This window comes from Lutra lutra, chromosome 9, assembly GCF_902655055.1.
Source record: "Lutra lutra chromosome 9, mLutLut1.2, whole genome shotgun sequence".
In the NCBI taxonomy this organism is placed as follows: Eukaryota; Metazoa; Chordata; class Mammalia; order Carnivora; family Mustelidae; genus Lutra; species Lutra lutra.
The window spans coordinates 67,328,539-67,356,039 of NC_062286.1; the positions used below are offsets into that span (position 1 = coordinate 67,328,539).

Genomic DNA, 27,501 nt, shown 5'->3' on the forward strand with positions numbered 1-27,501 from the left:
TCCGGGTAGGCAGCCAGTCCTGCCGCAAGCTTACGCAGCACTGGAACTGCAGACCGACCTCCAGCTCTGAGCAAAGCCAAGACCCCAGCCCACCCCGCGTCTATCCAAGGGGAAGGGTGGGGTTCCCAGTTCCAAACCCCTCCCATCGAACTCACCCCAGCCGGTAGGAGAGAGGAAGTACAAAAGGCTCCACCCACCTATCTCTCTTTCTCTTGCCATTGGACTGACTGGTTGCCCATCGTTTCTATCCCGTAGGCGATTGGCTTCTTCCTCCCGCGCCAGTCCCTGCCTCTCCCTGCCAGGGAGGGTAAGTCACGCCAAAGTGGGCGGAGAATCCGCTGGCCTCTCTCCTTCGCTTTTCTGGGCGGTGGCGGCAACTGGGGACGGGGCGGGTGGCGCATCACGGGCGCAGAGGCAGGAGGAGCAGTCTCATTGTTCCGGGAGCCTTCGCCACTGCAGGTCTCTGGGCTCTTTCGGCCCTGCCCCTTCAGTCCTACCCAACCCCCACAACCGCCCGCGGCTCTGAGGAGAAGCGTCCCGTGGAGACAGCAGCTGCAGCATCATCTCCAACCCGCCAGCCATGGAAGACATGGACCAGTCGCCTCTGGTCTCCTCATCCTCGGACAGCCCGCCCCGGCCTCAGCCCCCCTTCAAATACCAGTTCGTGAGGGAGCCCGAGGACGAGGAGGAAGACGAGGAGGAGGAAGACGAGGAGGAGGAAGACGAGGACTTGGAGGAGCTGGAGGTGCTGGAGAGGAAGCCCGCCACCGGGCTGTCGGCAGCCCCGGTGCCCACCGCCCCCGTCGCTGGCGCGCCCCTGCTGGACTTCGGCAGTGACTTCGTGCCCCCGGCGCCCCGGGGGCCACTGCCGGCCGCGCCCCCCGCCGCCCCGGAGCGGCCGCCGTCTTGGGACTCGAGCCCTGTGTCTCCTGCGGTGCCCGCGCCTTCCCTGCCCTCCGCTGCCGCAGCCTTGCCCTCCAAGCTCCCCGAGGACGATGAGCCTCCGGCCCGGCCTCCCCCTCCTCCTCCGGCCAGCGTGAGTCCTCAGGCCGAGCCCGCGTGGACCCCACCCGCCCCGGCCCCCGCCGCGCCCCCCTCCACCCCGGCCGCGCCCAAGCGCAGAGGCTCTTCAGGCTCAGTGGGTGAGTGCCATGCCCTCCCGCCTCGCGCAGCCCCTCGCTCCCCTCCGGTGTTTTGTGTGCACCCCCAGATGCCACGGGCAGAGCCCTCCTCTCCGCCCCGAGGGGCTTTGTCCGTGGACCTCCGGGCGAAGGCGCCCCCCCTGGTAGGAGCCATCAGGAGCAGGGTGGGGCGGCCAAGGAAACCGGGCTTGTTCTTTATTGTCTGTCTCGGTTTCGGGGAACACGTGCATCCCGCCTGCTCCGGGCTTCTTCCCTCTGGTCCCTGTTCTGCAGCGTCCCGGAAGTTAGGCACCCACCCCTAGTAGGAGCTGGGTCTGTATCTATGAACTAGGGTTGCGGATACATGGGGCTGGTTAGGCTCCCGGGTGAGGATGGAAAGGCCTTGGCGCCCTTCATCTTTTGTCTACCAGTCTGGGTTGCTCCTAGGGAAGAGGCGCAGTTTTGCTGCTAGTCTGTTTGCCAGCATTGAGCCCTGGCCCCCCTCCTCACCTTCTCCCTGGCTTGGGTGGCCCCCCAGCGCCTCATTCCCCTCCCTTTGGACTCTTGGCGCTGGTGAGGAGCTGGCCCAGTGGAAAACATCCACACTGACCCAACTGCAGTGAAGGGAGAGCGCCTCCAGTGGTGTGGCGCGTGGAGAATCGGGAAGGCGAGAGTTCTGGCAAAGTCCTGCCACCGCCCAGTTTATCCGCGCTGTGATGTGGCGACTCCCGGGCTGAAACGAGCCAGGGAAGTGGGATCTGAGCATCGGTGGTCCGAGGGGGCGCAGTTCTACCAGGGTCTCAGCTGCTGAGTGAGAGGAATTGCTGTCAGTGTGGTTTAGGCTCTTGATGCATTATAATTGAATCGGAGAGGAAAAAAAGCAAAATGGTTGACATTCTTAAAGAAGGGAAACCTGTGGTGTTTTTACCGCTGATAGGCCAGTTGAATTTGTGGCAGATTTGCCACTAGACTTAATGAAATGTTTTGAGAAAGGTATTTTCATGTAGTGGTTAGAAATACTATTTCTTAGAAGTTCTGTGGTTTAGGTCTACAGGGACAAATCTGCATAGTTATAAACATTAACAAATCTTTTCATTCAGTTTAGTACCTGAATTCGTATATATACATATATATGTGTATATATGTATATATAAAGGAACATTGTTTTATTACCCTTTTCATTTTGGGAAATTGTTTATTTTGGAAGAGAAAAAAATCAAGTTGGTTAGAGATGGAGAATCTTACTAGACAAGTTACCAACTTACTAGCATGTATCTTGTCACTTTGGGGGCAGAAAGGGTCTCACCAGCAAGCAGTAGGACCTTTCTTTATGTATAAAAGGATGAGAATCTGGTAGTGTTAATTGCTTGGTGAGAGATCTTCATTGCCTTGTAGGGTTTTAGAAATGGTTCATTTTCTAGAAGAAAACCAATCTGAGATCACAGAATGTATTTCAGTTCATTTCTCCACAACAGAGAAATAAGCCAATTGTGATGTTTCTGAATAACATCTTGATAATGACATACCCCAAATGACATATTCCATACTCAAAACACTAATCATTGTCCTTAAGATATTAGAAGATGTGGAGTAACTCAATCTTTGCTTTTTCTGAATTAAAAAACACGTTTAAGAGAAACTAAGGGGAGGTGGAAGAATAAAGAGTAATAAAAAATTTGCAAGTGGGAAATCTAATGATTAACAATGGCATACTGATTTGTCATCTTGTATACCAGCATGGGAACAAAGAGAAGAGTTCTGATCTTTGAACATTAGGGATTCAGGAGATGACAGCATTCTTTTGGAATTTTGACTTTTGGAATACTAAATTTGAAAAACAAAGGACAGGGAATAGTGCCTACTCAGGGACTCTTATCTATATAGTTCCCTAATTCTGCATTGGTGATAGCTATTTCAAAACTTTACTCATTTAGTAAACCACTGAATATCACGATTATTCATGGATAGTTAAACCATTTCTGCGAGTCTTAGGTTCTTAACGGTTTGTTCATTCATTCAGCTGATGATTGATTACCTATAAAGGGACTGGTTGGTTCTATTCTAGGCTATGAGGGTATAGCAATGAGCAATGAGCAAAACACATGTGCTCCCCATGAGGGGAGTACGGTAATAAGCACATAAGTAAGGAACTCAGAATAGTGATAAGTGTTATGAGGAAAATAAAAAGGATGATGGTATGGAAAATGATTGGGGTGTGGGGGAGTGGGGGCTGTTTTTAAGTAGGGTAGCATTGAGGAGTGGTTTTATGAGGAGATGAGGTTTGAGCTGCAGATAAAAATTTCCAAGCAACCCATAGGAAGACAAAAGCCTTGAGGCAGGAATTAGCTTTGTGTGTTTGAAAGTCTAGTAAGAAGACTAATGAGAAAAACTTGCAAGACACTGGTGTCAGGTGAGGATGGGGAGGTGGGCTAAACGTAGATCATCTGGGGTCTCTACCAGGCCAAGGTAAAGAGCTCTACTTTTTTTTTTTTTTTTAAAGATATTCTTTATTTTAGAAATATGCTCCTTAATAGTTATATTGTGATTTTGGAGCAAAAATATGGTTTTGAAGATTTGGAGGACCTGTGAGGACTGATGGGAGTAAAGACAAGGTGAGAAGTGTATAAGGCATGGTTAAAAACATAGAGTAGCCCGATGGGAAGAGGCTTATATTTACTGAGTTGGGCAGATTCCTGACACTTGGGCATTTACATTGTAGTTTACATTATTTTTGAATAAACTCCGATTCCCATCACTAGGAAAGTAGTAATTTTGCTGTTTTCTGTTGTGCTTGGAGCATGCCCACTGTGATGCAGTAATGAAGTGAGATGGAAGCCTCTCACCTGATGACCATTTTTCACGGAGAAAACATTTGGCTTCACTTTGAGAAGGTGGTTGGTTAAAGGGCTTTGAAGAAACGTGAGGAAAATTCTGGATAAAAATTGTGTTGAAGGAAATGAAACATCATTAACGTGACATTGAGCTGGTCTCTGAGCATGTTCTAAACCAGTGTTAAGATTGAAAATGTGGTAGATTGGGTTCTGAGGCATATTGAATACTACTAAATTAAGATACAAGGGTTTTAGCATCCTGTTTTTAATCCATGCTCTGCCATCCACAGTTGCTCTTTTGGTAATTTATATTATGAAACAAAAATGTTTGTGTTGTTTCCAAAATGTAAAGTTCTTTCATTATTTTTTACCCATGTCCTGAATTACTGCTTTATTCCATGGGAGGCCGTTGGAGATTATTGAACTGAGGCATGACATCATAAAAGCAGTGTTAGAAAAAAAAAATGAATTGGTGACAATATTCAAGATAGGATGGAAAGAAGAACAGGGAACTATTTAGAAAGCTTTTGCAGTAGTTCTGAAAGAGATGAGTAGAGCCTGAACTAGTTAACTACTGTTTCAGTCAGTGAAAGTGGAATAGAAGGGAAGAATATAAGAAACTACAAGAAGCATGGTTTTTTGGCTGCAAATCTCTATTTTTATGGTTAGGTTAAAAAAAGTTTTTATGGGGGCACCTGGGTGGCTCAGTGGGTTAAAGCCTCTGCCTTCGGCTCAGGTCATGGTCCCAGTGTCCTGGGATCGAGCCCCACATCAGGCTCTGTGCTCTGCAGGGAGCCTGCTTCCCCCTCTCTCTCTATCTGTCTGCCTCTGCCTACTTGTGATCTCTGTCTGTCAAATAAATAAATAGTCTATAAAAAAAAAAAGTTTTTATGGAAGAAGAATTGATAGGACTTGGAGGCAAAAGATGTAAATAAAAAGAAAAGAATGTTGGTGCTTACTAAATCAATTTCAGAGACTGTCCAAATTTGTTATTTGAAATGGAAATTTGTATAGAATTGAATGCTGCTCATAGATGTAGCTTATGGTTTGGGATTGAAAATTATTAGTCTTTTTAAAAGTCATTAATTATATGATTAGATACAGTGGCATAAGAGCACCTAGTAGAAATGTTAAAAGATTTAAAATGACGTATAGTTTAAAATCTTAAGTGCTAATTCTTAATATAAAATTCAAGTAAACAGTGATGTGACTCTACCAGGAAGCAGTTGCTTCTACAGAAGGAGCTATCTCATACCCTATCCATTCCCTGTCCTCCTTTGAAAATGGTAACAAGGAAAAGAACTGATGAATTTACAGATTCTGAATAATTTTTGTTAAGCCATTTCTAATTTCTTTTTTTTTTTTTAAGATTTTATTTAATTATTTGAGAGAGAGAGAGCATGAGAGAGAGCACGAGAGGAGAGAGGTCAGTGGGAGAAGCAGACTCCCCGCTGAGCAGGGAGCCCGATGTGGGACTCGATCCTGGGACTCCAGAATTATGACCTGAGCTGAAGGCAGTTGCCCAACCAACTGAGCCACCCAGGCGCCCCAGCCATTTCTAATTTCTGACTGGGAATAAAAATTGGGAACTGGTATGCTCCTTATGTATAAGTTGAGTTACATTTTAGATTGCTTTCTAGCATGCTCTGTGTCAAATTTATAGCCCTTTTTAGTAACTGGCAAGCTCCCTCAAACCTTTTTAAAATGAAGTGGTGGATATATCTTGAACCGCTGATAAATACATTATGAGGAATAGTATTTAAAAACATGCTATTTTAGCACTATATTCCTGTAAACTTGGAATATTTGCTATCTTTTTTTTTTTTTTTTTAGATTTTATTTATTTATTAGAGTGCATAAGCAGGGGGAATGGCAGGCAGTGGGAGAAGCCAGCTCCCTGCTGAGTGAGGAGGCCAGGCGGGACTCAATCCAAGAACCCTGGGATAATGACCTGAGCAGAAGGCAGATGTTAACAAACTGAGCCACCCAGGCGTCCCAAGATTTGTTATCTTTATAAAACAAATTTTCTAAAAAGGAGCCTATTATCTATTATCTAATAATTGGCTCTGTTTTATGTGTAGTTATTTCATAATCTATCAAAAAGCAATTTATTTGAAACACTACTGATGCAAGGCCCCAGATTAAATGGCACATTTTAAAGGTACTGTGCTAGCCCAGGAAAAAGTACCTACTCAGTGGATACTTCTTTCCTGAAACTTCTGATTAATTAGAAGTAATGTTGTAGATACACTAGTCTTACAGTACATTCTTTGAGACTTTTTGTTCCTTTTCTAAATACAGAATCTAGAAGGTCCCTTTGGGGGTGACAGCATCAGAAATGGAAACTGTAAGGGCAGACCATAATTCTTCAGTGTTTAAAAGGGTGAATGTGACTTTTGTGGCTGGCTCCTGTGAGACATAGACATGCAAAAAGGTGGGACCCAGCTTTACTGATGCTAATTTCTTCTTAGACTGGTGGGTAATGATTCTTTTTAACTCTAAAGGAGGAGTTAATCATTTTACGTTTAAGCTGTTTGTTTTGTTTTTGGAATGGTGATTATTTTTAAGTTGCTTTGCTCATGTATTCTCATAACATTCTATTCTTATCTCATTGTATGTATCATACCATATATGGTAATGGTATGTTTACTCATTTTTGTTCTCTGCCAGATGGTATGCTCCTTTGGGTAAGGGGTTATGTTACTTTTTTCCATTGAGGAAAAGGTCGATGTGACCTATCTTTATTGCTGAGCACAGTGCCTTAGATGTGGTGTGGGCACTCAAGAGATTTGTTGAATGAATATGATATTATAGATGAAAACTGACCTTCAAATTCTCTGTAGCCCTAGAATTACAATATTTTCTCTCATGAATTCTTATGGATGAATCATTGATGGATCTCTTATGGGTGGTTAATTGGGTTTTTCTCAACTTTTTGTTATAAATAATGTTGCTGTTAACACATATATATTTCTTTGGGAATACATGTTGTTATATGTGTTGTAGAATAAATTCATGCAAGTAGAAATTCTGGTTCAGGAGGTATCTGTGTTTAAAACTTTGATAATGCCAAATTGTATTACAAAGAGTTATTGGAGCCTCTATTCACACCACTATTGTGCTTAGAGTACCGTTTTCCTTATGCCTTTACCATTACAGTGTATTGGTAAGACTAGTAAATGGCTTAGGAAATTTTCTTTCTTTTTTTTTTTTTTTTTACATTTTGGAGTATTTTTTTGGCTTATGTCCCAGTAAGTTTTTTTCTGATCACAGGTTTTGACTATTCTTCCTTTAGGTTTTTGTTCTCACAGACTTAGGAACACTTCATCTATTGTAAGGAAATTAGCCTTTTGTTGTGTTCTGAAAACTTTTTTCATGATTGGTTATTGTATTTTGATCTTTGGCATATTTTTTGGTGCAGAAATTTTTTGTAGTCAGATTTATCATTTTCTTTTTTGCTTTTGAGTCATACAAGTCATTGAGTTTTGTGTAATTCTTAGGAAGACTTCTAAGATTGTAAAAGATGCTCCCATGTTTCCCTTAGTACTTTTATGATTTTTATGATTTCATTTTAACATTTAATTCTTTCATTCCCTACAGTTTATTTTATTTTAGGGAGTAAAGTAGTGATATAATTTTAGTATTTAACATGATTTCTCATTTTTCCAAACGCCATTTGTGTTGAATCATCCATCTTATCTTTACTCTTAAAATGACGCTTTCGTCATATGCTTGTAGAATGGGTGAAATATTTCCTCTTCTGTTCCATGTCTTTGTCTTTTCATGTATAGGACCAAACTGTTTTAATTGCTATAACTTTCAAATGAAATACTAGGTGATAGCATTTTCCAGAATTATTTTTTCTGGCTATCTATGCATGTATAGTTTTCTACTTTATCTTTAAAATTTGTTTATTTAATCCCCTCTCCCTCTATCGGAATTATAGTGTGATTACATTAAATTTATTCATTAATTTAGGGGAGAATTGATGTATGTTTTTTGATTGATATTACATATTTTTTCTACAAACCTGGTTTTTATTAATGTGTATTTTTAAAAATTAGTTTATAATTATGTGAAATAAAGGCTTTAAAAGGCAATTGTTAAGTATTCTGGCCTACTTAGCATGAAACACTTGAAATTCTGGGTTATATAGGTATTTGGCCTCCTCTTTTCATTTGATCATGCATATAGACTGGTAAAAAGAAGTCATCTCATTTTTTGGTTTCTCAAAAAAAAAAAAAAAAACAAAAAAAACACAAAACCCTACTTGAGAAGGGAAGAAACATTCTCTATACTCTTGTAGTTAGAGCTGTAGCTACTAAATATTGGATTATTGTTTTAGCAGTCTTTGAATCCTTAAGTGGCCCACTAGTTTTAAAAACAAAACGAAACATGATTTCTTTAATAGCTTGTTCTTCTGACTGATGCAATTGTGAGAAGGCGGCTCTTAAAGTTTTGTTGTTTAAACAGATGTAGCAGTTGTTGGGTTATCTTGGTGGTCCCTTAGAAGTTCAGTGTTAGTTAAAAAATTAGCATACTCCCTTTTTTTTTTTTTCCTCTTTTCTTTTAAAGCCAGGCTTAGGGCTAGATATGGGGACAAAAAGGTGAGTAGAGGGGCTCTTGGGTGGCTCAGTGGGTTAAAGCCTCTGCCTTGGCTCGGGTCATGATCCCAGGGTCCTGGGATCCAGCCCCGCATCAGGCTCTCTGCTCAGCGGGGAGCCTGCTTCCTCCTCTCTCTGTCTCTGCCTGCCTCTCTGCCTATTTGTCTGTCAAATAAATAAATAAAATCTTAAAAAGACTACATTATAAAACGATGAGTAGAGAGAATTTATGAGAACTGCATGTAGCAGATAAAGGGAAAAATACAAGACCCTTGTTGTAAAAAACTTTCTGCCGACTTAAAACCGGAGGAGTCTTGTGATTGTACTGTAGGAGTGATTGTAAACTTACCTACTTGTCAACATCTTTTGTGAAAAGAGAAAAAATCTTAATTGGGTTCTAGGTTGGCCTGCATATTTTTTGTCTCCAGTTTTACAGATTGACTTTTGACTTGAGTAATTGGAAGGTGCCACTATTAGACTTATTTATCTCAATGTTTTGATAGAGCTAGGTAAACCTGACCTAGAGCATGAAAAACATTTTTTTAAAGATTTACTTATTGGGGCGCCTGGGTGTCTCAGTGGGTTAAAGCCTCTGCCTTTGGCTCGGGTCATGATCCCAGTAGTCCTGGGATCAAGCCCCGCATCGGGCTCTCTGCTCAGCGGGGAGCCTGCTTCCTCCTCTCTCTCTGCCTGCCTCTCTGCCTACCTGTGATCTCTGTCAGATAAATAAATAAAATCTTAAAAAAAAAAAGATTTACTTATTTATTTAGAGAGAGCATTGGAGGGGGAGCAGAGAGTGAGAGAGGGAGAGAGAAACTTAAGCAGACTCCTCACTGAACATTGAGCCTGATGCAGGGGTCAATTCCCACGAATCATGAAAGCTTGACCTGTGCTAAAACCAAGAGTCAGTTGCTTAACCAACTGTACAACGTAGGTACCCTGAAAAACATTTCTTAAAGCTACTGCAGTCTTTGATCTCAAAAAAGAAAGGAATTTCCTTAAAATTTTTTTCTTTGTTTTAAGGAAATTAAACCATGTAAATCCCTTTCATAAATAGCCTTTAAAACTTCTCAGTTTCAACTAATCGACATCAATGTTAAATTATAGAAAGGTTTAGGGGCGCCTGGGTGGCTCAGTGGGTTAAGCCGCTGCCTTCGGCTCAGGTCATGATCCCAGGTCCTGGGTTCGAGCCCCGCGTTGGGCTTTCTGCTCAGCAGGGAGCCTGCTTCCTCCTCTCTCTCTGCCTGCCTCTCTGCTTACTTGTGATTTCTCTCTGTCAAATAAATAAATAAAATCTTTAAATTATAGAAAGGTTTAATATGAAATCTATCAAGTTCTGCTACTTTAATTTTTATGCAGAGCAACTTGATAAAAACAGAGAGCTGGAGAGGGAGAATCTCAAGCAGACTCCCTGCTGAGCACAGAGTCCAAGGCAGCGCTTAGTCAAACAGTGTGGAGATCAGGACCTGAGTTGACATCAGGAGTAGAATGCTTGACTGACTGAGCCATCTGGGTGCCCTTTATTCCACGAAACTTTCTTTTGACCCTCTTAACTAAAGTTTTGTTAATGGAACATGTTCATCAGGAGCTACAGTTAAGTTTAGCACTGATAGAATCAAACATACATATTTTAATTGCTAAAAGAGTTGTGGGTAAAACTGGTTAAAATTGCTTCTATTATGATAGAATTTTAGTATGTTTACATTGCCTTGTTTCTTTTGGAGGGATTTAAAAAGTTATTTATACTTTTTGTTGTAGAAAATTTGAAATGTAAAGACAGAATAGTGAATGAAAGTTGACTTAGCTGTCACTGAGTCCCAATAGCCATCAACCCATGGTCCATTCTCCCAATCCCACACCCTCATAAAGATTTTTGCAAACTGTAACTACTCCTTTTTGCCAGACATAACTGGAACACCCAATAATCAGATGGTTCCCCAATATATTTCACAAAAATTAATGTTATCAAATAACCATTTAGTGTGTATATGTTGTGAATGGTCTTTTTTTGTTTTTATTTTTTCACCAGTTTTTTAAAAAAAGAATTCAAAAGTCTACATATTACAATGGATTGATTTGTTTTATGTCTCATTAACTGTTCCTTGTTCACTTGGATTATCTCTCAAAATTTTATTGGTTAAAGAATGCTCATATACTTTTTTTCATTTTAATGTTTGTATTAAGATATAATCTATATACAGTAAAATACATAGATCTTAAGTTATAGCAGTTTTATGTTTTGACAAGTGTATCCCCTCATTAACCCGCACCACTGTCAAGATAGAGAACATTTACATCATCCCAGAAAGATCCCCTGGGCCCTGCAGTCAATTAAATTCAATTCTTGTTCCGACCTTCCTCCAGCAGCCCCCAGTCCTAAGCAACATTGTTCTGATTTCTTTCACTGCAGATTAATTTTGCCTGTTATATTGCACCATGTGAATGGAATCATATGGTGTGTACTCTTATGTCTGATTACTTGCTTTCAGTATGTTTTTAAGATTTATCAATGATGTTGCAAGTATCAGTAGTTGGTTCCTTTTTACTGCTAAGTAGTATTCCATGATAAGACTATACCATAGTTGAATTAGTCACTTGTTGATGGACTTGGATTATTTATAGCTTCTGGCTACTATGGACAAAAGAATGCTATGAACATTCTTGCATAGGTCTTTTGTGGACATAGGTTTTCATTTCTCTTGGTAAAGAGAGTAGAATGAATAAGAGTAACTGGTTAGAATTGCTGAGTCATGGGCTAAGTATATATTTAACTTTATAAGAAATTACCAGACTGTTCTCCAGAGTCCTTTACTTCCATCAACTCAATTTATTTCCATCCAACTCACAATAGGAGAGTTGTGGTGGTTTCACATTCTCACCAATATTTGATATCAGTCTTTCTCATGTTACCCATTCTGGTGGATTCATAATTGTTTCTCATTGTGGTGTTAATTTAGATCTCCCTAATCATTAATGAATTAGAGAACTTTTTTTTTAAGATTTCATTCATTTATTCGACAGACAGAGATCACAGGTAGGTAGAGAGACAGGCAGAGAGAGAGGAGGAAGCAGGCTCCCCGCTGAGCAGAGAGCCCCATTTGGGGCTCAATCCCAGGACCCCTGGGATCATTACCCAAGCCCAAGACAGAGGCTTTAACCCACTGAGCCACCTACGCGCCCTGAATTAGAGGACTTTTACATGTCTATTGGCTACCTGTATGTTTTCTTTTGTGAAGTGTCCAAGTAATTTTAATTTGCCTGTTGTTACATTGTCTTGTATGTCTTTTTTTTTTTTAAAGATTTTATTTATTTATTTGACAGACAGAGATCACAAGTAGGCAGAGAAGCAGGCAGAGAGAGAGGAGGAAGCAGGCTCCCCGCTGAGCAGAGAGCCCGACGTGGGGCTCGATCCCAGGACCCTGGGATCATGACCTGAGCCGAAAGCAGAGGCTTTAACCCACTGAGCCACCCAGGCGCCCCTTGTATGTCTTTTTCTTACTGCTCATAGGGAGTTCTTAATATATTCTGGATAAAAGTCATCTGTCAGATCTATACATTGTGAATATATTCTAATCTGTATCTTGCCTGTTACTTTTACTGATGGTTTCTTTTGATTAGTATGATTTTCTAATTCTGAAGAATTCTTAATTTATCAGTTTTTACGGTTAGTGCTTTCTGTGTGCTGTCCAAGACATCTTTGCCTACTCCAAGGTTGTGAAAATATTCTATTTTTTTTTCAAAAGCTTTATAGTTTTAGCTTTTATGTTTAAATCTAGATACATCTTGAATTAATGTTTGTCTGTGGAAGTGTTACAGTTTGGGATTTATTTTTTTCATATAGATATTCAGCTATCCCAGAGATTTTTTTTTTTTTTGAAAGAATTTGTCTTGCTCTATTGTTTTGGTGCCTTTGTTGAAAATCAGTGGCCATATAAGTATGTCTGTGTTTGTACATCTATTTTGTTCTGTTTATCTATTTTTTGGTATCCTTATACCAATACTGTTTGCTATAGCTTTGCAGTAGTCTAAAAATCAAGTAGTATGCCTACTCCAAATTTCGCTTTTTTTCCCTCAAAATAGTTTTGTTCTTTCTAGGTCCATTATATTGACAAACATATTTTAGAATCAGTTTGTTCATGTCTAGAAAATGTCTGCTGGGAATTTGATTGGGATTGCATTCAGTCTAGAGAGCAATATGGAAAATGGCATTTTAGGGTTGGAAACATAGTGTTTATCCCATAACAAGCTAACAGGATAGCTTGCCATAGTTTCTTGAATGCTGGCAGTAGACACAGATGCCTGGGTCAGGGACAAAGGACTTTATTACTTATAGCAGTGATAATAGCTGGCATATCAGCATTTTATTTTCTTTTCCTTTTTAAAGATTTTACTTACTTATTTGACAGACAGAGATCACAAGTAGGCAGAGAGGCAGGCAAAGAGAGAGGAGGAAGCAGGCTCCCTGCCAAGCAGAGAGCCCGATGCGGGACTCGATCCCAGGACCCTGAGATCATGACCTGAGCCGAAGGCAGCGGCTTAACCCACTGAGCCACCCAGGTGCCCCTGCATTAGTAACTTTTAATTATATTAAATAGATGAAAAAACAACCATTTTGTTAAGGAGTTGCTACCTTTTATTTAAATGGAGCACCTATGTAATTATTTCATTCTGCTCTTTGATCCCCAAATCTGTTTTGTGTAAGATTATAATATGTTATTTTAACTGAAAGGAATTCTCAGATTCTCTCATCTTATAAAAGAGAAACTGTATTAAAGACGATCACATAGTAAGTTGTCTTTTGGAAGTGTGTACACACTGGGGCGTTTGGGTGGCTCAGTCTGTTGAGCCTCCAACTCTTGATTTTGGCTCACATCATGATCTCGGGGTCCTGAGATCAAGCTCCACATCAGGCTCCTAGCTCAGTGCAGTGTCTGCTTGACCTTCTCCCTCTGCTCCCCAATCCCTCTGCCCACACGCTCTCTCTCTCATATAAATAAAATCTTAAAAAAAAAAAAAAAGGTGTGTACACATGTGTATGTGTTATAAAATCTCAGAAGGTGGTTTGACTTACTGATTTGGATGAGTTGCCCATCCAACCTATTGTTTTAGTTATAGAAAACCTTTTTAAATGTATACCATGGATTTTCCCCTCATTATCTAGTCTGAGAATCCTTCAGATATGGTATCATGCCCAATGTGGATTTATCTAAAATTTATATGACATTGTGAGCTTAACTCTTATTCACCAAGGGGGATGACTTTGGGAGACATGTCCATGTTCATGATAGCCATATCTCTGTTTTTTTTCTATTGATCAACCTTGCCTAGGTTGTCCTTCCAGATAGAAATGTCCAGATTTAGGGGCACCTGGGTGGCTCAGTGGGTTAAGCCTCTGCCTTCAGCTCAGGTCATGGTCTCAGGATCCTGGGATTGAGCCCTGCATTGGGCTCTCTGCTCAGCAAGGAGCCTGCTCCCCCCGCCCCCCGCCTACTTGTGATATCTGTCAAATAAATAAATAAATAAATAAATCCTAAAAAAAAAAAAAGAAATGTTCAGATTTATTAGGTCCTCTACACTAAAGGAATATCTTCCTGTCATTCCTCAAGCTATTTCAAATTGTCTTTTGCTAGAGTCCTTTCTCTAGTGTAAACCACAGTAGATCTTTAGCTCAGGATCTTCCAACTGCAGCTATAAAGTGACATTGTGCAAGCTTAATATGCCAATATGTAGTTTATTAGTTGGCTCGGGCTGCCACATCAAAATACCATAGACTGGGTGGCTTAACCAACTGAAATTTATTTCTCACAATTCTGGAGGCTGGAAAGTCTAAGATCAAGATTTAGTCAGGGTAGGTTTCATTCTGAGGCCTCTTTTCTTGGCTTATCTCTGCCATCTCACTGTGCACTCACTCACATGACTTCTTAATGTTGCTCCGAGAGAGGGAGAGGAGAAGCGGGGACAATGAGGAAGTGTTGTCACACAGGCATGAGCAAGCTCTTTAGTGTCTTTTCTTATAAAGGCACTAACCCTATCAGACTATGGTACCGCTGTCATGACCTCCTGTAATCCTAATGACCTCCCAACAATTACAGGTTGTTTTTAACCCGTAAAATGGGGGATATTAACTCCACTTACAACAAAAGTGTTTTCCCGCATGTAAAACACTTAGAATAACAAGTATCCCTTGGGATGCCTGGGTGGCTCAGTGGATTCAACATTGGACTCGTGATTTTTGGCTCAGGTCATGATCTCAGGGTCATGAGATCCACTTTAGGCTCTGTACTGAGTGTGGAGCATGCTTAAGATTCTTCCTCTCCCTCTGCCCCTCTCCCTGATGATGTGTGCGTGCTCTCTCTTTCTCTCTCTCTCAAAAAAAGAAAAAAAAAAAGAATAACAGGTATCCCTCAATGTTAATTTTAAACAAAATAAGACTGATGATAATAATTATCTTCCTAATGACAATTAGTGTTTTCTTTGCAATTTGAACAGTGGTACGCAGCACTAATATTCTCACAGACTAGTGTACAGTGACTATTGGAATGTTTTCCTTTAGAGATAGACAACCTGGAATATAAGAACATATGCATGATTTTCTGAAAGTGTTCTTCTAAGCTGAACATATGCTAATAAAAAAGGATTAAGCAAAAGTAATTATTAATTTTATTCAAATGCATTTTTAAAATTTTGGCCTTGATTAGGGCAAAAAAATTTACTTATCCGAAAATGTGAATAAAAGTTTGGATGCCATGTATTAACTGAGAAAAATAGTATCTTAAAATCACTTTGGTTTATGAAATTTCTTTAACATAAACATATTATTGCCTCTTGAGAAATGATAGGTTCTGTGGATATCATTTAATCATCTTTGTAATATATATGATAATCTGAATTAATGGTACTACTGATAGTACTACTTTTTCTTTTCCATCTTGGCTTTTTCTTTGTAAAAGTTTTGTGTTAACTCATTACAAACTGAACCCTTGCTTGCTCCTCTTACCTTTAGTCTCCTTCAAACTCTGTCTTTATTTCTGCTGAGGTTATATTCTATTTGTTTTTCAGATGAGACACTTTTTGCTCTTCCTGCTGCATATGAGCCTGTGATACACTCCTCTGCAGGCAAGTTCTTTCTGCTAGCCTTTTATCCTCTGTGTATTCTAACTTTAACTCTTTAGTTTTATTAATTCTGTACAGAGTGGTTTGAGTTTACTAAAAATTAGCATGGTTCCAAGAATGTTTGTCTATTGAAAAAGTTGAAATTTATATTTTATATGTATATCCAAGAGAAAAGTGGACAGAACCAATAAATTGGATATATATATATATATAAGGAATTCTTGGACCCTTGATTTATATTTATATATTGACTAGTCCTTTTTTCCAAATGCACTTATAGCTGAAAGGCTTTCATAGAAATGAATGCCACTCTTTTAAAAATTTAATTATTCAGTGTCTTTTCTGCACTGTCAAACTCTTCTCAAATTCTTTTTTGTCTTCCTCTAAAACTTGTTAGAAGTAGCTTTTCTCAATTGATTATACTGGAGATTTTTTCCTCAGAGACTCAATTTTTGCCTTTTCATAGCATATAATTGGCTCTGTAGCCATGCACGTTTTATTGACAATAGCTTTAATTTTTTTCAGTAATGATTCAAGACTACTTGATTATTTATTGTTATTAACATTTAATTTTAGTTAACATTAACTCTTTACTAACCGTATTTTGAATCTGTCCTAAAACTTGCATTAACTCTGAGAACGCTGGCATTCTCTAACTTTCCTTTCTGTCCATGGTCACAGAAAAAATTATGGACTTGAAGGAGCAGCCAGGTAACACTGTTTCCGCTGGTCAAGAGGATTTTCCATCTGTCCTGCTTGAAACTGCTGCTTCTCTTCCTTCTCTGTCTCCCCTCTCAGCTGCTTCTTTTAAAGAACATGAATATCTTGGTAATTTACCAGTATCATGCACCGAAGGAACACTTCAAGAAACCTCAACTGAAGCTTCTAAAGAGTTCACAGAGAAGGCAAAAAATCCATTTGTAGACAGAGATTTAGCCAAGTTTTCACAATTGGAATACTCAGAAATGAGTTTATCATTCAGTGGCTCTCCAAAAGCAGAATCTGCTATAATAGTAGCAAATCCTAGGGAAGAGAATGAAGATGAAAAAGAGGATTTAGTTAGTAATAACGTTCTTCGTAATCAACAAGAGTTACCCATAGCCCTTACTAATAAATCAGTTAAAGAGGAGGACAAAGTTATGTCTCCAGAAAAAACAAAGGACAGTTTCATTGAAAAGAGAATTGCAGCAGAAGCTCCTATGAGGGAAGAATATGCAGACTTCAAACCATTTGAGCGAGTTTGGGATGTAAAAGACACTCATAAGCAAGATAGTGATGAAGGTAATGTAGAGAGCATGTTGGAGAGTAAAGTGGGTAAGAAATGTTTCGCTGATAGCCCTGAGCAAACAAATCATGAAAAAGATAGTGAAAGCAGTAATGATGATACTTCTTTTCCCAGTACACCAGAAGCTGTGAAAGATGGTTCAGGAGCATATATCACATGTGCTCCTTTTAACCCAACAGCAACTGAAAACCTTTCGACAAACATCTTTCCTTTGTTGGAAGATCATACTTCAGAAAATAAGACAGATGAAAAAAAGATAGAAGAAAAAAAGGCCCAGATTGTAACAGAGAAGAATTTTAGTACCAAAACATCAAACCCTTTCCTTGTAGCCACACAGGATTCTGAGGCCGATTATGTCACAACAGACAGTGTGTCAAAAGTGACTGCGGAAGTAGTGGCAAGCATGGCTGAAGGTCTAACCCCAGACTTAGTACAGGAAGCGTGTGAAAGTGAATTGAATGAAGCTACAGGTACAAAGATTGCTTTTGAAACAAAAATGGACTTGGTTCAAACATCAGAAGCCCTGCAGGAGTCGCTCTACCCTGTGGCGTCTCAGCTTTGCCCGTCTTTTGAAGAATCTGAAGCCACTCCTTCACCGGTGTTGCCTGACATTGTTATGGAAGCACCATTAAATTCTCAAGTTCCTGGTGCTGCTGCTCCCGCCGCGCAGCCCAGTTCATCCCAGCTAGAAGCTCCTCCTTCTGCTAAGTATGAAAGCAGAAAACCTGAGCCGGAAAATCCCCCACCGTATGAAGAGGCCATGAATGTATCCCTAAAAAATGTATCAGGAATAAAGGAAGAAATGAAAGAGCCTGAAAGTACTAACGTAGCTGTTCAAGAAACAGAAACTCCTTATATATCTATTGCATGTGATTTAATTAAAGAAACAAAGCTCTCTACTGAACCATCTTCCGATTTCTCCGATTACTCAGAAATAGCAAAAGTTGCACAGCCAGTGGCTGATCATTCTGAGTTAGTTGAGGATTCCTCACCTGATTCCGAACCGGTGGACTTATTTAGTGATGATTCAATACCTGAAGTTCCACCAAAACAGGATGAAGCTGTGATACTTGTGAATGAAAATCTCATGGACACTTCTCAGTCAGTGATGGAACATGAAACTAAGGAAAAACTCAGTGCTTCACGACCACCTGAGGGGGGAAAGCCGTATTTAGAATCTTTTCAGCCCAATTTAGATACCACAAAAGATGCCTTATCTCCCGAAGTTTCAGCACTAACCCAAAAGGAGAAAATTCCTTTGCAGATGAAGGAACTCAGTACTGCAGTTTATTCAGATGACGGCGTATTTATTGCTAAGGAAGCAAAAGTAAGGGAGAGTGAAACATTTTCAGATTCATCTCCAATTGAGATTATAGATGAGTTCCCTACATTTGTCAGTTCTAAAACTGATTCTTCTCCTAAATTAACCGGGGAATATACTGATCTAGAAGTATCCCACAAATATGAGATTGCTAATGTCCAGGATGAAGCTGGGTCATTACCTGGCTCAGAGTTCCCTCATGACCTTTCTTTCAAGAATGTACAACCTAAAGAGGAAGATAAAGTCCATGTCCCAGATGAACTCTTCAAAGATAGGTCTGATATTTCGAAGGTGCCCTTACTGCCTCCAGATGTTTCTCCTTTGGCCACTCAAACAGAAATAGGCAGTATAGTCAAACCCACAGTTCTTGTGAAAGAAGCTGAGAAAAAAACCCCTTCTGATACAGAGCAAGAGAACAGATCACCATCTGCTATATTTTCAGCAGAGCTGAGTAAAACTTCAGGTAATCAGTCCATACATTGTTTTGTACTTTCTTGCCACCTTTTGACTTATCATGGAACATTCCACTGCATTTTCTGTAGTATATTACATTTATAGTCTCTAATATATCACATTGATAAGAATTCTTTTCTACTGTCTCAGAAGTTTTAGTGCGTTTTTTTTTAACTCCTCTTGTACTCATTACTCGCCCTTGTGTGTAACTTTTTTTCCACACAATTACTCGCTGCCCCTTTTTGTATTATACTATGGAACTAGAAGATTTTATTAGAATCAGCTAATGTCTTTTTTTCTTTTCTTTTCCTTCAGTATTTGCTCATAGCATGAAGAGCAAGAGGTATTAAAACAAAATATTTTAAAATGTATTTACTATGGTTTTCCCAGAAATTACTTCATTTTAAATTTTTATGAAACCACATTTCTGTAACATGTCTCCAGTATTTCAATATACTGCTGTATTTACCAGTAATACGTATAGAGTTAAGCATATTGAGTAGCAGACATTTTGTTGAAAAGTATAAATTGAGGTATGTTGTTAGGAATTCTTCTGAAAAGTAGGGATTGTCATTTTTTCTTTTGATGCTACATTTCCGACACACTTGATTTGTGTAGAGTGATTTGCACATGTGTTTTTTAATTAGCATTCTGATTTAGCTGTGTTTTCTGTAAAAATGTGTAGTGATTACTATTTATTGAGTATACTTATGTTTTGGAGATGGGTGGTATTAGTGGCAGAGAGACAAGGTTAGAGATTGTTGTTATAGTCTAAGAAGGAAGAGAGTGGAGACATAGGACTTGATGTTTGATTGGATATGGACATGAAGGATAAGGAAAGAAGTTACAGATGATTCCAGGAATCCTGGGTTCCTTGTGTTTTCAAATGCATGTATGGCAGTATGAGAAACTGAATTAGGGGATATGAGAGAATGAAGTGGGTTTAAGGAGAGAAGATAAAAAATTAAGTTTTGAATATTTTGGTATTAAAGTACCTATGAGACCTCCAAGAAGTGGTGGATATTAAATATATGAAGCTTTTGGCAGAGACTTTGGCTGTATGTGTGTATTTGTCATGGGCTCAGACCAGTAATTAAAACCGGGGATATCAACTAGGGAGAGCCAAGAAAAGGAGAAGCTTTAAAAGTGGAAGAATTGGTCAGCACTATCAAAGTCAAGAAAGCTTAGTTAAGATAAGGATTGAGAATCTGTCAAAAAGTAGGGAAGGTGTTGGCCTAACAATGGTAGGTGGTGTGGGTGGGCAGGGCTAGCGGTGAGGAGTGAAGGAGACTTGAGTAAATGGATACTTAAGAAGTTTGAGATCATGGGGTGCCTGGGTGGCTCAGTTGATTAAGCATCCAACTCTTGATTTCAGCTTGGGTCATGATCTCAGGGTGGTGAGTTTGAGCCTTGCTCAGTGCCTGCTTGAGATTTCTCTCTCTCCCTCTGCCCTTCCCCCTCATTTGCTCATTTGCTCTTGTGCTCGCTCCCTCTCAAAAAAAAAAAAAAAAAAGCTCAAGATCATGGAGATGGAGCAAAAATGATAGCAAGAATAAGGTAGAGGATAGAGTTGAAGAAGGGCCTTTTTCTTTTACTAAAGATGGAAGGGAAAGTCGAGATAAAGGTGCTAGTAAAAAGTCAGGAGGGGATGGGACAGGATGAGATCCAGAATTCAGGTAGAGGAATTGGCATATAAATAAGGAACATTGGAAGACATTGATTGTAGTTAATGGAAGGGAAATTATGGGTGTTGATACTGCTAGTTTTTGTGGCTGGAAGTTGAGGGAAGTGTATGATGGTGTATGTTTATTCTTTAAAGCAATACGTTAGGTCATTTGCTGAGAATGAACTGGAACATGCTTGGGTGGAAGAGGTCTGACTAGGGAAACAAAGGTTTTGTATGAAGAGTCTAGTCAAGGTTGAAGGGTAGTCTGTATAACACAGTGATTTTTCTTTAATTGTGCCTAACATCCTAGGTGTAGGTTCAGGGAAGGCAAATGCTTATATTGATTCATACTTGTGTTTTGCTAGAGGGGTCTGGCCCCGTGAAAGGATAGTAAATCAAAGGAATTGAAGACAGTAGTAGTTTGATGTGATGGACTGTGGAAACTAAGTTGAAGAATGTAAAGAGAGCAGGGGGAGTTGATAGATGGTTGAATAGAAGGTCACAGACCTTGTGGTTCAAATTAGATCTAAGAACTAAGAGTAAAAAGAATAAGAATATGAACACAGAATGCTTGGAGGTTGTGGTCAAACAAAGTAGGATTGTGCACGTGTATTTGTTTTTTGGGTGTTTAATTTAGAATTCCAGATGGATTATAATGGCCAAAGTTTGGTGGTGAGGCAAGGGCTGATGTTGAGTGGGGTGAAGTTTGCTAGAGCAAAGGTCAAACAAACCATGAGGCTGAGAAATTGGATTGCTCTCATAAAGTCACACAGGATAATGGCAGGACTTGGAGTGGAGAAGATTAGAAATTAGGGACAAAAGACTTTGGTAAAAGGGCAAATGGGGCAGCTGGCAGAATGGTAGATTGAGGCAGTAAGGAAAGATAGAGAATGTCATAGCCGAATAACTTTAACTTTGCCCAGGGCCTCTGAGAACATCTTGAAGCAGCATTGGTGAGCTAAGAACCGTACTGACCTCTCCTCCTGTCACTCAGGTATGCAGGTATAAGAGAGTAACCTCCATTTAGAGTTAATGGGAAAAGCGGTATCATCAAGGTAGAGCCAGGTTTTAGTGAAAGGCGGTACTGGCAGGAATATTCAGTAAAGAAGTTGAAGATTAGGGGAGATAGTTCACAGTGGAATGTTTTTTTTGTTTTTTTTGTTTTTTTTTTTTTTTTTAAACATTTATTTATTTTGGAGAGACAGAGGACACGGGGAGGGGCAGAGGGAGAAGGAGAGAGAGAATATCAAGTAGATTCTGCACTGAGTGTGGAGCTGGACACAGGGCTCCATCTCACAACCCTGAGATAAGTACCTGAGCTGAAACCACGAGTCAGATGCTCAACCAGCTGAGCCACCCAGGCACCTCTGGAATTAGGATTTTTAAACAGCCCAATAAAATGGTTTAGGAGACAGTGGTAGAAAGAAGAGTGAGAATCCCAGAGCAGCATAGTAATGATATAGTGTGGGTGAAGACCACAGACACACACTGACTGATGTGAGCAGTGATTTATAACAGCTTGTGAAGTCCCACTTCTCCACTCAACATTTCTTCCCAGCACTGTTAGCAGTGCCCTAGTAGATTGGAGCACTCCAGAGACACCATTTCCTTGGACTGATTTTACTAAACCTAGGGATATTGGCCTATACTGATTGTAGCCTAATAGTTTGGAATTAAGTAAGGGAAGAGGACAGTGCCTTTGAAGGCTAAGTAGGGGTGGTTGAAGAAGTAAAAGCAGTGGTTGAGCATTCTCTTTACAAAATAGTTATTGAAGTCTTTTCTCTGAAAAAAACTGTTACTCATGCTTCTTTTGCTCAGTGTTTTTTTTTTTTAAGATTTTATTTATTTATTTGACAGAGAGAGAGAGAGAGAGATCACAAGTAGGGAGAGGCAGGCGGAGAGAGAGGGGGAAGCAGGCTCCCTGCTGAGCAGAGAGACTGATGTGGGGCTCGGTCCCAGGACCCTGAGATCATGACCTGACCAGAGGCTTAACCAACTGAGCCACCCAGGTGTTCCTGTTTTGTTTTTTTAATTAAGTGTCCTAGCAGCTCCCTAGTGAATAGAAAACTCTTTGGATACACCCAATATATATATGCTATAGAAGTCATACAAAGGAGAAGTCACTGTGGTATAATAAAAACACTGTGGGTTGGGGCGCCTGGGTGGCTCAGTGGGTTAAGCCTCTGCCTTCTGCTCAGGTCATGATCTCAGGGTACTGGGATCAAGTTCCGCATTGGGCTCTCTTGCTCAGTGGGGAGTCTGCTTTCCCCTCTCTCTTTGCCTGCCTCTCTGCCTACTTGTGATCTCTCTCTCTCTCTCAAATAAATGAGTAAAATCTTCAAAAACAAAACACTGTGAGTGATGTGAGTTGTAGTCTTGGCTATACCACTGACAACCACTTTATCTCTCTAGAAATAAATTTCCTTCTCTATAAGAAGAAAGGGATTGAATTAGGTCCTGGGACTTGTTTCTTTGACTTTAATTTTAATAGACATCTGTTTTAAGCAGTGGATAGTGGCTTTAAGGTGCTTTATACCAAGCATTGTACTAGTTCTTTGGAAGAGGTGTGGAGGAAGATGAGGACTAAGACAATGTCTTGCCCTCAGGCAGCTTTCAGTCAGCTGGTGAAAGCAAACTGGTAAGGACATAGCTAAAATAAAATATAAGGGTACAAGTGCTTCCCCATCTTCAAAAAAAACATGGTTAAGTGTACCGAAGTCAAATGTACCAAGAGTATCAAGAGACAAGAACATTAGGGAGGTTGTGTTCTCAGATGACTAAAAATTTTATACCATCCCTAATTGTAATATACTTAGGTGTGTTCTAAAAATTTGGGGGGTCATATTACTGAATATATAGTTAAATATTAAAATATTGATAAATACTAAATAACAAAATACTAATTTCCTCAGATGATTTATTATTCAATTCTCCTTGTTCTCTTAAAATGACATTTGTTGGCAGAATTCAGTTTTAATTTTGGGAAGAAAGACTGATTTGTAAGAAGGATGAGCAAGCCATGATCATGTAGGCTTTGATGCCTTACTAATAGTTTTGGATAAGATTTGTTATGAAAAAAATGAATGCTAGTCTTCCTCTTCTCCCTTGATAAAGGCATTTTATCAAACTTTTTAATAATAAAATATAAATACTGATTTTTTTTTCTTAGGTCATAATTAACATTATTTTTTTCTTTAACTGTATTTCATTGTTTAGAGGCAGGTTTTGATGATCTAGGCTCAGCATTTCATATATGTTCTTTCTTTACTTCGAAAAATTTATAGCTAAAGATTTATGGTTTCCATTTTTATCTAAAATACATTGATTTTTTGGCACTTAAATTTTTAAATTTTCACTCATTTTAAAAATAAAACAGATTGAAGGTAAAATATTCTAATAATTATGTACATTTATACTACATGTGTACAGACCAAGATAGTGAAACTTCTGAAAAAGAATAGTTAACTAACAGGCAGCACTACCACATGACAATTGAAATGCTTTCCTTAGATGATGGCATGGAAGTTTGGCATAGGAATGTCAGGTTAGGGATATAAGTATATAATGATTGGAAGTAGAAATTCACCAACACAAAGTAAGTTACAGAGAGGCTAGCTCTTCCTTGGGATATTAAGAAAGCCTCTGCAGAAGAGAAGATCTTATGGAAGTTACAGATAGCAAATGTGAGTGGACACATAGGCCTGTTCATTTATATGAAATATGATAAAAAGTTTTTGAGGTTCTGTTTTGGTATCTTTGGGGCAGTTGTATGTATACGGATGTTATGGTCAGTATGTAGAAACCTACTTACTTGCATCTAAGGACATAGTGGATTTGCAGACTGGTCGTGGGTAACAAAGTGAAAAGAAATATTGAGGTTTTTGTTGGAACTAAACTGAAACGCCAATCTATGCGAAACAAGGGTTTATGATACATTAGATGCTAAATTTTCTGTGACTGGAATTAAGTAGAATTGAAATAACAGTATCATTTAGAAGAATTTTTTTTAAAGGACAGTTGCTTTTTAAAAATTAACTTTTATTTGGAAGTAACATCAAACTTAATTGCAAAAATAAAAATGTGCAAAGAATGTCTATCTTCATCTAAATTTAATCTATTAATATTTTCCCATTTGCTTTATCAGTTATGATCTCCTTCTATAATTAACTAGATATGGATACCTAAATACATCCTTATTTTTCCTGAACCATTTGACAGTAAGTTACATACATTGTTTTATCCTTAAATTCTTCAAAAAGGATATTTTCTTATGTAACCTCAGTACAGCTATTAACTTCAAAAATTTCCATTGATAAAGTACTTTTTTTTCTAATGTACCATCCATATTCTAATGTGACATTTAACCTAATAATGTGTCCTGTATAGTGTCCTCTACAAGATCCAATCTAGGGCCAAAATTTGCTTTTAGTTGTCATGTTGTTTTCTGTTTTATCTGTTACATTTCCAATATTTATCACTTACAACATTACATTAACAGTTTTGAAGAGCATAGGTCCTTCCCCTTCTCCCTTTTTAATAGAACATTCTAAATTTTGCATTTGTCTGCTGTTTCTCAGTGATTAGATTGAGATTATGGATTCATGGCCAAATGAAGATGATGTAGTAGTATGCTTTACCTCTCTCATAGTATCTATTCTGAAGATACCCATTATTCATAAGTCCCTCATTAATGATGTTTAGTTTTCACCATCTGGTTAAGGTGGTTCCTCATTTCTGTACTATATAATTTCTTTCTTTTTTCTTTCCTTGCAGCTTATATGCAGTCTGAGGGGTGGTGTTTCAAGACTATGCAAATATCCCACTCCCCATCAGAATTCCTTCTTAGATTTAATGTCTGTTGATGATTCTTGCCTGATTCAGTCTTGAACATGAAGGCTGCAAAATAATAAATTTGGAGGGAGCATTGGAATTGAAAAATTATCAGTTGTCTATGGCATTCTGCTGTTAGCAAGAGTCCTCCTTTTCTATTATTTTAATTAGTTAGTTAATTACCAATACAGATATATGAATTGCTCTTTTCCCCCTAGTGGTTTATAATTCATTACTGTACTTAATTAGTTTGGTTGTAAATTGTCCCAGATTTGGAAGGGCCCTGTTAAGTTGGCTCAAGAATGTACAGCTATCCTTTTTAGGGGAGGGAGAGGGAAGCACTTCTTTCTAGCGTAACAAAATGTAGGCTCATCTTATGCCTACTCTGTCCTGGCCTGAAATCAATCATTTCTTGAAGGATCCCTGATTCTTTTTAGTTGGAAGTAGTATTAGAGATCAAGAGCTGGACCCCAGTACTCCTTGCCTTCTTGAGGTCTTCCCATTTTAGCCTTTCAGTGGACAGAGGTAAAAAAAGCTTACTTACAAGCATAAAGTACATACAAATAAGCCTAAGCACATACACATACTTGTATTTGAAATTGTGAGTTCATACAAATACCTCCTTTTCTGATCCATTCCCAAAGGATTATTTCTTTCCTCCTTCATTTCATATTTGTTTGCTCCTTCTATAATGAGAACCCTGCTGCTAACACTACCAATACATTTACTCATTTGCCTAATTCTCTGATATTTCTAAATGGTTTTAGAATGTTTTCTAATATGATTATAGAAGACACAGTAAAATGTAGGATTATTTTGCAAATCTACCACCCCAGCACTCCAAGATTGAATGTATATAGTCAAGTATAAGTTACTTCGATTAGTTTTTTTCTCTCTTCTTCCTTTTATTTTCCCCAAACTTAGTGTGGTTACAGTTAGAATATATATGAAATATAGTTAGATTAATTTGTCTCAATTTGCTCTCAGTTTTTTTTTTTTCTCTCTGTTTTGGAGGTTTTTGAGACTTCTGAAAGACTGAGAAAGAAAACTGAATTCTTACCATTTTACCTGGCTATGGGAGACCGCTATTTATGGGAAATCTTCTAACCATGAAGCAGTTTCACATATTTAGTGTCCTTCATAATCTGAAGGAAGGAACCATTTTATGGATGACAATACCTAAGTTTGGGGCTTAGTCTTGTTTCCCAAGGTTACTTAGTAAATTATATAGTAAGCACAATGTTTTTGAAGTGTGTTCCAGACATTGGGCTAACTTTCTTATTTATATTCTTATTAATTCCACAAGGAAGATCTTTTTCCCAATAGGTGAAGAACTGGGATTCCAACTTAGGTTTTGTCCCCTTCTCAGTTGTTTTCCATTTTTGGAATGCATGGTTAGGCCTAAATTTAGCAGGCAGCAAAGGTACTTTTATTATATACCTGTTGTGTTGGGGCATTAACCAGTGTAAGACATTTTTTAAAAGTCAAGAACATTGTTTATCATTACATTTTCTTGCATGGTTTTCCATAAGTAGGGGTATCAAAATAACACTTTTGCTTGCATGTGGAGACTGAACACTCTCTTGTGAAGAGCTGCTATCTATGTTGTTGGTAAGCTACTGGTAAAGAAAGGTTCTAATAATGTCTCTTCCAAATCACTGAGATCTTCACTTAATGATAGTGATTGCTTAATATGTTTCTTGGTTGCTTGGTTTGCCAGTAATGCACAGAATATTTTTTGTTTGTAAATGAGTATAGATTGTGTTTTGCTGGAGTGTAAATCACCACCAACTTGATTGGTCATTCATTATACTTAAACTATGTGTATCGAAGAATAACCAAGTCGTATTGATTGCCATTTTAATGAAAGACTAACTTAAGAGGGGCCCATTTATCTAGGTAAAAAATTGAAAATTATCCTTTGCAAATTTATATATGCTTGTTATATGTGTTCATGAATAAGAGCTTTATTTAGATAGTGTTAATGATTTAAAACTTTTCTTACATTAATTTAAGAATGTACTATATATAGCCTTTGAAATTTCTCAGTAAAGCATTATAGATGTTAAGGTTTTGGTTAAAATGTATTTTTAGTGAGTGTATTTAGGACACTTTTTGATAATTATTGGTTGGACTTTAAGACACTGAGCAGTTAATCTGATAAAATAAGAAATTTAAGTAGCCTGAAAAATTAAAATGCTTAATCTAACAAATTGAGTAGAAATGCCTTTAACTGGAAATCTGTTAGCAAATTTATGATATAGCTAAATTAGAGAC

At 38.7% G+C, this 27,501-nt stretch overlaps 1 protein-coding gene across 3 annotated transcripts in view; it reads left to right on the top strand.

Annotated features, from left to right (window-relative positions):
• Positions 1 to 333: 333 nt before the first annotated feature.
• RTN4 (reticulon 4) overlaps positions 334 to 27,501 on the top strand; it is a 68,745-nt gene continuing 41,577 nt past the window's right edge. The window contains exons 1-3 of one of the 3 annotated variants that reach the window (XM_047743698.1): positions 334 to 1,142; positions 15,616 to 15,672; positions 16,351 to 18,738. In XM_047743698.1, the coding sequence (XP_047599654.1) occupies positions 581 to 1,142; positions 15,616 to 15,672; positions 16,351 to 18,738 (3,007 nt within the window). In that variant the 5' untranslated portion in view covers positions 334 to 580. The remainder of the gene's footprint in view (positions 1,143 to 15,615; positions 15,673 to 16,350; positions 18,739 to 27,501) is intronic. The other 2 variants (XM_047743699.1, XM_047743700.1) reach the window with 2 other exon arrangements.